Source organism: Rhinoderma darwinii, chromosome 12, assembly GCF_050947455.1.
Source record: "Rhinoderma darwinii isolate aRhiDar2 chromosome 12, aRhiDar2.hap1, whole genome shotgun sequence".
Classification (NCBI taxonomy): domain Eukaryota; kingdom Metazoa; phylum Chordata; class Amphibia; order Anura; family Rhinodermatidae; genus Rhinoderma; species Rhinoderma darwinii.
In genome coordinates, this window is record NC_134698.1 from 78,749,795 (window position 1) to 78,763,596 (window position 13,802).

Genomic DNA, 13,802 nt, shown 5'->3' on the forward strand with positions numbered 1-13,802 from the left:
GACAACTAAGCTCCGCCCAAGATAGGAAAGATTTAGAAAGGGATAATTGCAAATGATGCATCATGGGAGCAAAAGTAAAACATAAAAGTAAGGTGCTTATACAATTCTATTCTACAATTTTTAAGCTCTGGTATCATTGGGGTCCTACAGGGGGTCATAGGTGGAACGTTATGTGGATGTGATGGCTGGAGATTTCCTTTAAGATATAATTTTATATAAGCCCGAGGATTCCTGGTGTAAATATGGTGGCTGTTTTTGGACATCAGAGAATCAAGGTCGACCAGTAGACAACATGGATAGCCCGGGGGACCCCATTTAATAGTAATGGGGGGACTGAGGCAGGGTCGTAGCTGGGCTTTCCTTCAGCTAGGGAAAAGTTCAGATCACTGCCCGAGCCCTGTATCTAAATACCCTGGCCAAGGCAGCGTGGCTTGTTGGCACCCCTTCCCCCTACCAGCCAATGCCCATGCTCTGATGGAGGTAAAGCTAAGGTACTGCTCAGGATTTGCTTCAAAGAGAATTTCTCCTGGCTGATATAATACCGGAGCCGTCTCCTCATTATTATGAGCAGGATGTTATGTCTCCGGAGCTATCAGCAGCAATGAGAAGACCTGTAGCAGCGAGAAAAAGTTCACTTCACCGGCTTAGACTTAGCGAGCGTTGCCAAGTCCCAGTGCTCTGGAATTCATGATATGTGAGGTCTATAAGCATCGCAGTTATACGCTGCTGAAACGTACAGTTTGAGGGACCCCAACAGACCAAACAAAGCTGGTGCACACACCCGGCCCGAGGACTGGAGCGGATTACACTCCACATGACAAACTCAACAGAGAACCAACACAAGAGCAAAAAATGTGGAGCGGGAGGAGGGTCTGTCTGGAAGAGATTTCTGGGTGTCTGGGGGATTTCTATAGAAGATTGATAGGAATATATAGAATGAGGGTCCATATGTCGCCTTAGGGTATGTTCACACGTAGTCAACAAAAACGTCTGAAAATCCAGAGCTGTTTTCAAGGGAAAACAGACCCTGCTTTTCAGACGTTTTTTTACCAACTCGCATTTTTCACGCCGTTTTCGCGGCGTTTTTTACGTCCGTTTTTGGAGCGGTTTTCATTGGAGTCTATGAGAAAACAGCTCCAAAAACGTCCAAAGAAGTGTCCTGCACTTCTTTTGACGAGGCTGTATTTTTACGCGTCGTCGTTTGACAGCTGTCAAACGACGACGCGTAAATAACAGGTCGTCTGCACAGTACGCCGGCAAACCCATTCAAATGATTGGGCAGATGTTTGCCGACGTATTGGAGCCGTATTTTCAGACGTAAAACGAGGCATAATACGCCTCGTATACGTCTGAAATTTGGCCGTGTGAACATACCCTTATAGTTCACTCCAGGATATTGACAATTATTGCATTAAAAATGTGCGCGTTGTTTTGTAAAATAAAAGAGCGGTGCGGCTTTTTAAAAATATAGAAAATAGTACGTTCTATTCAAAAGATGTTCACCATGCACATGAATGCTCTATGACTGTGACACTATTATAGGGGGACCGGGGCCGACACTATTATAGGGGGACCGGGGCCGACACGATTATAGGGGCACTGTAGCTGAAATTATTATAGAGGGACTGTGTCTGACACTATTAGGCTGGGTTCACACGTGGCGGAATTTCACTTGAATTCCGCAGCGGACACTCCGCAGCGTTAATCCGCAGCGGAGCCGTTTCTCCATTGACTTCCACTTCTATTTAGAAGTGTTCGTTTAGACGATGCGTAAAATTCCGCTGCGGAGCATAGGCTGCGGTGCGGAATTTGGTGTCCGCAGCATGCTCTGTCTGTTGCGGAGCAGTGGCGGACTCATGGCGGAATTTCTCCATTGACTTCAATGGAGATTCTAATTTCCGCAATGAAGTCCGCAGCTGTCATGCACATGTTATGTGTGCTGCGGATGCGTCTTGCTTTTTTGACATGACATTTCTTCATTCTGGCTGGACCTATGTATTTCTAGGTCTACAGCCAGACTGAGGAAGTCAATGGGGCTCCCGTAATGACGGGAGCGTTGCTAGGAGACGTCAGTAAATAGTCACTGTCCAGGGTGCTGAAAGAGTTAAGCGATCGGCAGTAACTGTTTCTGCACCCTGGACAGTGACTACCGATCCCAATATACAGCAACCTGTAAAAAAATAGAAGTTCATACTTACCGAGAACTCCCTGCTTCTGTCTCCAGTCCGGCTTCCCAGGATGACGTTTCAGTGTAAGTGACGGCTGCAGCCAATCACAGGCCAATCACAGGCTGCAGCCAATCACAGGCCAAGCACAGGCTGCAGCGGTCACATGGACTGCCGCGTCATCCAGGGAGGTCGGGCTGGATGCCGAAAGAGGGACGCGTCACCAAGACAACGGCCGGTAAGTATGAAATTCGTTTATTTTCACTAGGGAAAGTGCTGTCCCTTCTCTCTATCCTGCACTGATAGGGAGAAGGGAAGCACTTTTCCCGCAGTCCGCAGCAGCTAGTCCGCATCAATTTACTGCACATTTTGGGCAGATCCGCCGCAGAATCTGCAACGCAGATTCTGTGCGGCATTGATGCGGACAGTTGCGGAGGAAATCCGCCACGTGGGGGCATGCCCTTATAGGGGGACTGTGGATAACACTATTGTCACTGTCTGTGGGTATGTTGACCCACTAGGCCGCACCGCCGTAGTGGGGAGGCAGCTGGCCAAACCACAGAGCACCCCAGCAATACAAAGTCCCGCACAAGGGTACCTTAATAGTCCAGACAGTGGCTGAGGCTTTGGCACAGATGGAGGTAGATGCAGCACGTTGTGCCAGACGTGGCGGATCGCACTGGACGAGGTAGATGGCACTGGACGTGGCAAACGACAGCAGGTGCAGTAGACACGACTCCAAAACTAGTAGGCACAAGAACACAGCACGGGATACAGGAACAGGTAAGAAGGCACGGGTAACAACTGGAACGGGAAACACTAAGGGACCATTTGCAAGACAGACTTGGGAAAAACATAAAAATGATCAGGCAAGGATCAGAAGGGCTGGGACCTTCTTACAGTCCAGGAAATCATGTGAGTTGATGATGATGATTGTTCACATATGCGTGCGCTGACCCTTTAAGACCGGGCACGAGCACCCTACGGGACACAGCGAAGCGGAAGGGATCGCTGGCATCGCCTAGGAAGGAGATGCGAGCCAGCGCTCACTGATCCATGGCTGCGGGCGTTGGGGAGTAAGCCCGACGGCCCGCGGCCATAGTCGCTACAACTATTAGAGGGAGACTGTGGCTGACACTATTATAGGGGAACTGTGGCTGACACTATAATAGGGGCACTGTGGCTGACACTATTATAGGGGCACTGTGGCTGACACTATTATAGGGGCACTGTGGCTGACACTATTAAAGGGTAACTGTAGCTGACACTATTAAAGGGGCACTGTGGCTGGCATTATTATAGGGGCTCCATGCTTGACACTATTATAGGGAGACTGTGGATGAAACTATTACAGAGGCCCTATGGCTGACACTATAATGGGGGACTATGACTGACAATATTATAGGGGCACTGTAGCTGACATTATTATAGGGGCTCCATGGCTGACACTATTATAGGGGGACTGTGGAGGATACTGTTATAGAGGCACTGTAGCTGGCACTATTATATGGGGCACTGTGAATGTACTTTTAATGTGTCTGACTGTTACGTAGAACTGTGACACTGGTGATGTAGCTGACCATTTTAGTGCCACTGTGGCTGGCAATACTATATAGATATTGTGACTAACCCTCATATAAGGACAGAATGTCTGACAACATTATAGATGTACTGTGGTTAACAATACTATATGGACATGGCTGACGCTGACTCATTATGACCACTGCTTTAACTGGCACATTTGTACACATAAACACTTATGGTTGGCACATTTGCATTGGCACGGCATGGGCACTACTATGTGACTAATGATACTCTTTCAAAACATTGGCACTGCTTATTGAGTCACTACTCTGGAACTAAGAACTCTATGGACACTGCTATGTAAATAGAATTATTTTACGGACATTACTGCTATTCCTGTGCTGGCTCAACTACTTGGTCTGTAAAAAGGTTCATAGCTCCCCTACCCGGGACAAGGTCAGGAGAACTGGGAGTTGATGCTTTGCCTAAAACTTTAAAGGTCATGTTTGCCCTGTTTCCCCAATGACTTCCAGATTTGTTCAAGTAACAGGGACCATTCTCCATCAGGATTGTCCCTCGAAGACATAAATACTCATATGTACCCCAATTACACAAAGAATCAATGGCTCCATCCTCTGTCCATGGTGCTGACAGGGATAACACCTCCAGTACTGCAGAGGTAGTCAATGTTTTTTGTATAGTGTATCGCTCATGTTCTTCGGTCAATGGTCCCTGCTCTAGTGATGGGGACGTGAAGCAAAGTGTGAACACTAAATTTGCCTTCTGTCCCCCATAATCTTACGCCCCTGGATTCCCATGCTTTGGAGCATATCTGTGATGGAGCTACCCCAAGAACAAGGACTAAACCTGGCAATACAAGGACGGACCCTCACAGTGTTCATGCAGATGTAGGGTCTTCAATAATATCTATGTCATTACGTTTGGGTGAAACCTGCTGCTTATATTCTTTAGTCCTGGCTACTTTTTAATGGGTAACTAAAGTTTCAACAGGTCATAGTGACATGTCAGAAGTTTTGATCGGTGGGGGTCCGAGCACTGAAACCGCCACCGATCGCTAAAACAAAACGGCAGTCTCGCTCGGATGAGCACTGAGCTGCTAAGTTTCTGATCGGCTTTTCTCAGAAAGCCGATGTAGTGGTGTACGGACCCGTAGATGTTCTATTGAGACCGTACACCGTTACATCGGCTTTCCGAGAAAAGACGATCAGAAACAAAACGGCTCAGCACTCACCCGAGCGCTTCTGCCGCTTCGTTTTAGCGATCGGTGGGGGTCTCGGAGCTCGGACCTCCACCGATCAAAACTTCTGACAGCTCACTATGCAGAAGTTTGTTAAAAGTTTAGTTACGCTTTAAGGTGCCCAGTCACATTACATGAAAGTCGGTTGAACCCACTGATTTTGGTGCGCCCGTTTGACTATCTAATGTATATTTCGAAGGAAAGAAGGATCGGGCATGTTGGATTTTAATATGCCCAATTTTTCTACCTTTGGGAGATAAGCCATTATCTGAGGTGTCTGGAAGCAACTTATTCTCGTCTCCCCATTGAAACAAAAATGTCCGAGCGGAGTGTGCATATTAATGGTGGAGCTGGGAGGCAAAGTCGACGACTGAACGCTCATTTGGCCGACAGGTATCTAACGTAGATACGCACCTTTAACTTTGCTCTATTAGGACAGAGCTGTGATCATGGACTACAGCTTTTCCGCATTGTCTAGGTAGCCTGCAATCCATCTACTGTCAGAGGTCCAGGCTGCTGCTCTGTCTCTCTCCCATGCTTTACACTGCAGCTCTGCACATTCATATTGGCTGCTGTGTATAAGCACTAGCTCAGCAGGAAGTCAGCACATGGAGAGATGATTCCTCTTACAGCAAGAAAAAATTATTATAAACGACAAGAAACTAAACTACCAGTGAGAAAAAGAAGATAATAAAAAATTGCAGCATTGGGTAAATGCCCATTCTAACTACATAAGACTCCTGGCACACTATTATCTGACGTGACTGTGCCCAGTCTGGCAGCCTGATAAAGAAGCCAGCAGACTGGTATCATATTCTGCTGAGCATTCACCCCATAAACCCATGTGCAGTGCGGGTCCTTTCTTCTTTAGAGTGAACCCTGAATATAGGGCCAAGCCAGCTGTCCTGCCAGGAGATTTCCCAATGAGCCTATCCCTATGGTGCAAGAACTGACTGAGCGAGAAACTTCTCATGAAGAAAAGGAGATGGCTAATGTGTAGGGGGCAGGAGAACGGAGGATGGGCACAGGGTGAAAACATCCACAATTATACATATTGGTTTGTGTGTGTGTTCAATATCTGACCATAGTCACAACCACCATCATGTATGGAGTGACCAACCTGACAGACAGAATAGAAAGTTCTATGGTTGTGTCTACCAAACACCAGTGCAGCCTTACTGGAGAATAATCCTGACAGGGAGTTAGCCAGTGTCCGACAACTTGTTCTGTAGATTTAAAATATTTGTCTACCTCTGAACATCAGTTTATATATAGACTTAATCTACTTATCCTTTACTGATCCTGAGTTATATCCTGTATTATACTCCAGAGCTGCACTCACTATTCTGCTGGAGGAGTCATTGTGTACATACATTACATTACTTATCCTGTACTGATCCTGAGTTACATCCTGTATTATACTCCAGAGCTGCACTCACTATTCTGCTGGTGGAGTCACTGTGTACATACATTACATTACTTATCCTGTACTGATCCTGAGTTACATCCTGTATTATACTCCAGAGCTGCACTCACTATTCTGCTGGTGGAGTCCCCGTGTACATACTTTACTTATCCTGTACTGATCCTGAGTTACATCCTGTATTATACTCCAGAGCTGCACTCATTATTCTGCTGGTGGAGTCACTGTGTACATACATTACTTATCCTGTACTGATCCGGAGTTACATCCTGTATTATACTCCAGAGCTGCACTCACAATTCTGCTGGTGGAGTCACTGTGTACATACATTACATTACTTATCCTGTACTGATCCTGAGTTACATCCTGTATTATACTCCAGAGCTGCACTCACTATTCTGCTGGTGGAGTCACTGTGTACATACATTACATTACTTATTCTGTACTGATCCTGAGTTACATCCTGTATTATACTCCAGAGCTGCACTCACTATTCTGCTGGTGGAGTCACTATGTACATACATTACATTACTTATTCTGTACTGATCCTGAGTTACATCCTGTATTATACTCCAGAGCTGCACTTACTATTCTGCTGGTGGAGTCACTGTGTACATACGTTACATTACTTATCCTGTACTGATCCGGAGTTATATCCTGTATTATACTCCAGAGCTGCACTCACTATTCTGCTGGTGGAGTCACTGTGTACATATATTACATTACTTATCCTGTATTGATCCTGAGTTATATCCTGTATTATACTCCAGAGCTGCACTCACTATTGTGCTGGTGGAGTCACTGTGTACATACATTATATTACTTATCCTGTACTGATCCTGAGTTACATCCTGTATTATACTCCAGAGATGCACTCACTATTCTGATGGTGGAGTCACTGCGTCCATACATGACATTACTTATCCTGTACTGATCCTGAGTTATATCCTGTATTATACTCCAGAGCTGCACTCACTATTCTGCTGGTGGAGTCACTGTGTACATACATTACATTACTTATCCTGTACTGATCCTGAGTTACATCCTGTATTATACTCCAGAGCTGCAATCACTATTCTGCTGGTGGAGTCACTGTGTACATACATTACATTACTCATCCTGCACTGATCCTGAATTACATCCTGTATTATACTCTAGAGCTGCACTCACTATTCTGCTGGTGGAGTCACTGTGTACATATATTACATTACTTATCCTGTACTGATCCTGAGTTATATCCTGTATTATACTCCAGAGCTGCACTCACTATTGTGCTGGTGGAGTCACTGTGTACATACATTATATATTACTTATCCTGTACTGATCCTGAGTTACATCCTGTATTATACTCCAGAGATGCACTCACTATTCTGATGGTGGAGTCACTGCGTCCATACATGACATTACTTATCCTGTACTGATCCTGAGTTATATCCTGTATTATACTCCAGAGCTGCACTCACTATTCTGCTGGTGGAGTCACTGTGTACATACATTACATTACTTATCCTGTACTGATCCTGAGTTACATCCTGTATTATACTCCAGAGCTGCACTCACTATTCTGCTGGTGGAGTCCCCGTGTACATACATTACTTATCCTGTACTGATCCTGAGTTACATCCTGTATTATACTCCAGAGCTGCACTCATTATTCTGCTGGTGGAGTCACTGTGTACATACATTACTTATCCTGTACTGATCCGGAGTTACATCCTGTATTATACTCCAGAGCTGCACTCACAATTCTGCTGGTGGAGTCACTGTGTACATACATTACATTACTTATCCTGTACTGATCCTGAGTTACATCCTGTATTATACTCCAGAGCTGCACTCACTATTCTGCTGGTGGAGTCACTGTGTACATACATTACATTACTTATTCTGTACTGATCCTGAGTTACATCCTGTATTATACTCCAGAGCTGCACTCACTATTCTGCTGGTGGAGTCACTATGTACATACATTACATTACTTATTCTGTACTGATCCTGAGTTACATCCTGTATTATACTCCAGAGCTGCACTTACTATTCTGCTGGTGGAGTCACTGTGTACATACGTTACATTACTTATCCTGTACTGATCCGGAGTTATATCCTGTATTATACTCCAGAGCTGCACTCACTATTCTGCTGGTGGAGTCACTGTGTACATATATTACATTACTTATCCTGTACTGATCCTGAGTTATATCCTGTATTATACTCCAGAGCTGCACTCACTATTGTGCTGGTGGAGTCACTGTGTACATACATTATATTACTTATCCTGTACTGATCCTGAGTTACATCCTGTATTATACTCCAGAGATGCACTCACTATTCTGATGGTGGAGTCACTGCGTCCATACATGACATTACTTATCCTGTACTGATCCTGAGTTATATCCTGTATTATACTCCAGAGCTGCACTCACTATTCTGCTGGTGGAGTGACTGTATACATACATTACATTACTTATCCTGTACTGATCCTGAGTTATATCCTGTATTATACTCCAGAGCTGCACTCACTATTCTGCTGGTGGAGTGACTGTATACATACATTACATTACTTATCCTGTACTGATCCTGAGTTACATCCTGTATTATACTCCGGAGCTGCACTCACTATTCTGCTGGTGGAGTGACTGTGTACATACATTACATTACTTATCCTGTACTGATCCTGAGTTACATCCTGTATTATACTCCAGAGCTGCACTCACTATTCTGCTGGTGGAGTCACTGTGTACATACATTACTTATCCTGTACTGATCCTGAGTTACATCCTGTATTATACTCCAGAGCTGCAATCACTATTCTGCTGGTGGAGTGACTGTGTACATACATTACATTACTTATCCTGTACTGATCCTGAGTTATATCCTGTATTATACTCCAGAGCTGCACTCACTATTGTGCTGGTGGAGTCACTGTGTACATACATTACATTACTTATCCTGTACTGATCCTGAGTTACATCCTGTATTATACTCCAGAGCTGCACTCACTATTCTGCTGGTGGAGTCACTGTGTACATACATTACTTATCCTGTACTGATCCTGAGTTACATCCTGTATTATACTCCAGAGCTGCACTCACTATTCTGCTGGTAGAGTCACTGTGTACATACATTACATTACTTATCCTGTACTGATCCTGAGTTATATCCTGTATTATACCCCAGACCTGCACTCACTATTCTGCTGGTGGAGTCACTGTGTACATACATATCATTACTTATCCTGTACTGATCCTGAGTTACATCCTGTATTATACTCCAGAGCTGCACTCACTATTCTGCTGGTGGAGTCACTGTGTACATACATTACATTACTTATCCTGTACTGATCCTGAGTTACATCCTGTATTATACTCCAGAGCTGCACTCACTATTCTGATGGTGGATTCAGTGTGTACATGACTTATCCTGTACTACTACAGTGAAGTCCTCCCCAAAATTGTTAGTGCAGCTTTAAGTGCTTGTCCACACGTAACCGAATTGCTTCATTTTTTCCGTTCGGAATTGCGGTTGGAAAATACGCAGCAGAATACAGTAGCAGCAAAGTGGGTGAGATTTAACAAATCTCATCCATGTTGCGTAAAATTACCAAAAAAGAAACTAACCTGCAGGGCGTATTTTTCGTACCGCAGCATGTAAATTCCTGCTGCAGAAAGTGGACTGATTGGGGCGTTTTTCAGAGTAGATGTCACCATCCCCCAACATTGAAAGAAAAGCAGCAAAATCCCCACTATTTTCTGCAGTAAAAACCGCATCAAATGGTGTGGTTTTTCCGCAGCGGAATATCTGCTAGTTTTAACGGAAATGCTGCAGAAATTTCCTGCAGCAATTCTGTTACGTGTGGACAAGCCAAAAAGGGGTCCTATGCTTATTTGCTATATAGTTGAGCACTAAATATACTCCAAGTTTGTAACGTATGGCACATAGATATTCGGTCCTTGATTGTAGATATTGGGGACTGCATACAGACACTGAATTTATCGGACTACATATATACACATAGCAGACTGTTTGGACGCAGGATATACATTAAGGCTCACGCACACAATAGAACCTGTTATGGCGGCACACCCCGATCCCATAGTTCTATAGTGCCGCAGGCTGCTGTATGATGCTGCCATTCTGCACCGTATTCCCCCCTAGAAGCAGAGAATATCTCCATAATGTCATCCAATGACACATGGCACATGTATAGAATAGGAGGCATACGGAGGCACAGTATGGGCACATATACTTCTATGGGTTCTATATTACAATTCCGTACATCTCGCCTACGTCTAGAAATAAAAGTGATCTCTGCCTGCGGCCACACTCCTGACGCTTTGGTCCAATGTCTCCATATGGTACATTCTAATGCACATTCAGGGCTCAGTTAAAGCAGCCCTATATGTAATAAGTATAGGATCCTTTAAAGAAGAACACAATCATTACTACTATGACTCCACCTAATAATAAAAAGCATCTTGCAATGATTTATGAGCCTGATAAATGGATCTGTGTAATAAATTAATAGATAAAGTTAGAAAAATTAATGCATGTAAAGGAGAGAGAAAAAAATGATGTCTTGGTTTCTGGGTGGGGTGGAAGGAGAATTAGGAGAATTACTGTAACACTTCTTTGCAGAGTAACTGAAGGCTCCATGGAAGATCAGACAACAGCTACCTCTAGTGGTTACTGGAGGAACTTGCGTCTTCCTGTCTTTGCTTGCAACAGGTTGCATCTGACAGTTCGCAGAGAGCTCACCCTGTGATCAGTAGCAGAGTCTGGATCACCTGCAAATAACCCAGGCTACTCCGAAATCCCTTATCGATTCCTCCACTGCGACAACATATTTTTGGCTTCCCAAGGGACCCACCCAAGGTCAGGCGATAAAAGGGGCTATGGCAGACGGGTTTGCTAATATTTAGCAAATAAGAGCATGGAATGAGATAACAATTGGTCCTTTGCAAGGTTGACTAGCAATTCAGATTATATGTCTGGGCATTATGTAACGTTTCACTGGGCAGACAGGCGGCTGCACTGACCCGACTACAACCCATTATTATTCTGCACCCTCCAAACCTTCTATAGTTCATCTGAAGCTGAGGAATAACTTGTAAACCAGGAGACATCTGCATAGATAGGAGTTCAGACGAGCAGACTCAGGAAACTTCAGTATAAAAGATAGAGTAGTACTGGATGCTGGGACTTGTAGTAGCTAGTGCAGGTTGTTCAATACTTAGAGGGAGGGGGTACAGCACCACCCAATCCTACACTGCTCGTGAAAAATGCTGCTGGAAAGGGTTAATGCAATGTGAGTGCAGCCCAGAATTAACTGTGCACGATCGTAGAGAGGTTTAACCCTGGAGCTGCCAGGCAGGGTGGTGCTTTATAGAAGCCACTTGGACGCATTTGGCTTTTGCGCACAGAAAAAAAAGTTACTGTGGGATCAATCATTGCAGAGAGCCAGAGGCAGATTGAGGTGCTGGGTGTGGATTTGGGGTTAGTCTGCTGGAGGGCATGCCCAGCTAATGGGGTGGTTGGTGTAGATGCCCACTATGTCTGGTGGTAGCCCCCCTGGTGGCATCCTCTGCGCCTGGCAATCATTGCTTTGTAGGTCATTAGAGTGGAGGGTAGGTAATCCCCAGGCTCAAGTACAGAGAGGCGGTTCTGTCCGGAGGTGGAGTCATGTTTTTCATTTAAATCTGTGGCTATAAAATGGGGAAAAAGAGAAGAGGGATCTCAGAAGAGACTTGGAGCCCCTGAGGTGGTGGTGCGCCTGGAGTATCCACAGGGGTCACCATGCTGCACAGCCCTGGAGCCCACCACACCTGCAAACTTCTCAAACAGGTGGCTGCCTGCTGTCTCCTGCTGCCTCGTTTCCTGCTCACAGCTCTCATGCTGTGGCTTCTGGATTTCCAATGCATTAGAAGGAGGGTCCTACTTACTGTGAAGGAGGAGAACCCTGAGAGAGATGACCCCCCTCTGTGCGTCTCTGACTCCAACCGCATGTGCACTCTGGAGTCCCTCAAGGCTGTGTGGCATGGCCAAAAACTAGACTATTTCAAGTCTGCCCACCTGAGCTGCTGTGCCCCCAACACTGAGGTGGTCATGCTGGAGGGGCAGAAGCTGTGCAGGATCCTGGACTTCTCCCAAGGACAGAGACCCCTGGTGATTAATTTTGGCAGTTGCACCTGACCCCCCTTCATGGCTCGCCTGCAGGCATATCACAGGCTGGCAAACCAGCACATTGGCATTGCAGATTTTTTGCTGGTGTACATAGAGGAAGCCCATCCTTCAGACGGCTGGGTAAGCACAGATGCCTCCTATCAGATCCCAAAGCATCAGAGCCTCCAGGACAGGCTGAGGGCTGCTCAGTTGATGCTCCAAGGTGTGCCAGGCTGCAGGGTGGTAGTCGATACCATGTCCAATGCTTCCAATGCAGCCTATGGTGCCTACTTCGAGAGACTCTACATCATCCTGGATGGCAAGGTGGTCTACCAGGGGGGCAGAGGACCAGAGGGTTACAAGATCTCAGACCTAAGGAACTGGCTGGACCAATATCACAACCACATGCAGAACAAGGGCACCCTTGTCATCCAGATTTAAAGTGGCATCACAAAGTATTTCGTTTATTTTTTTTTCCCAGTACTGTAATCCAAGGCAGCCCAGCAGTATTATCACAGTGGAGGACATGCGTTTAACCCCATGTGTGCCATGCTCCAGGAGCAGAGGGGTTAAACCAAGACCACCCAGGTTGAATTGAAAGCTGCAGAAATAAGCTACATTGATGTATGTTATGTTTTTCTAATGTATGTGTGAATGTGTAGAGGGGGGATTAAACAACAGGTGTCTCTGCAGTTGCCCAGGGGAACTACAAGCCCCAGCATGGTGGGCTTGCTGGGACTTGTAGTTCCCTGAAGCAGCTCCCCCCCCCCCCCCCCCCAGTGGCTGTATGTGTGTATATGTAAAAGTTGTTTTACTGTAACAGGGCTGAATCTGGTTGGTGTTTAAAAGTGAAGATCGGTTTTTAAATGGCTTCTAGACCAGAAAATCGTGTCTGATGTCAGTAAATACCGGCGGGGTTCAGTGTTTGGGGATACAGTGAAAAGAAAAAAATAATATTGGTTTATTTATGTGACTTTTGTAACTTTTTATATAAAGGATTTTTTACGATTTAAAAAAATGAGATGATATAATAAAGTTTAAAGAAAACTAATGTATGGATGAGTGGTCACTGCTGATTGCTGCGCTTTACAACTTGTAGATTCATTCATTGACGTGTCCAGCAGGGGGCGCGCTGACTGACAGCACACATGAGTCAATGCTTTCTGTACGGGGGTCTGCAGCTCTGCCAAGTAACATTGGGGAATTGGTTTGGGGCACAAATAAAACTGATTTTGGGGCTAGAGATGCGTGGATCAGGGCAGGAGCTGGAGGC

General features: G+C 45.3%; 1 protein-coding gene across 1 annotated transcript; it reads left to right on the forward strand.

Moving 5' to 3' along the window:
• Nucleotides 1–11,904: 11,904 nt before the first annotated feature.
• Nucleotides 11,905–13,546, forward strand: DIO3 (iodothyronine deiodinase 3). Its single transcript, XM_075843594.1, has one exon. It carries the CDS (start codon nucleotides 12,164–12,166, stop codon nucleotides 12,968–12,970), a length of 807 nt encoding a protein of 268 aa, XP_075699709.1. The 5' UTR covers nucleotides 11,905–12,163; the 3' UTR covers nucleotides 12,971–13,546.
• The last annotated feature ends 256 nt before the right edge of the window (nucleotides 13,547–13,802 follow it).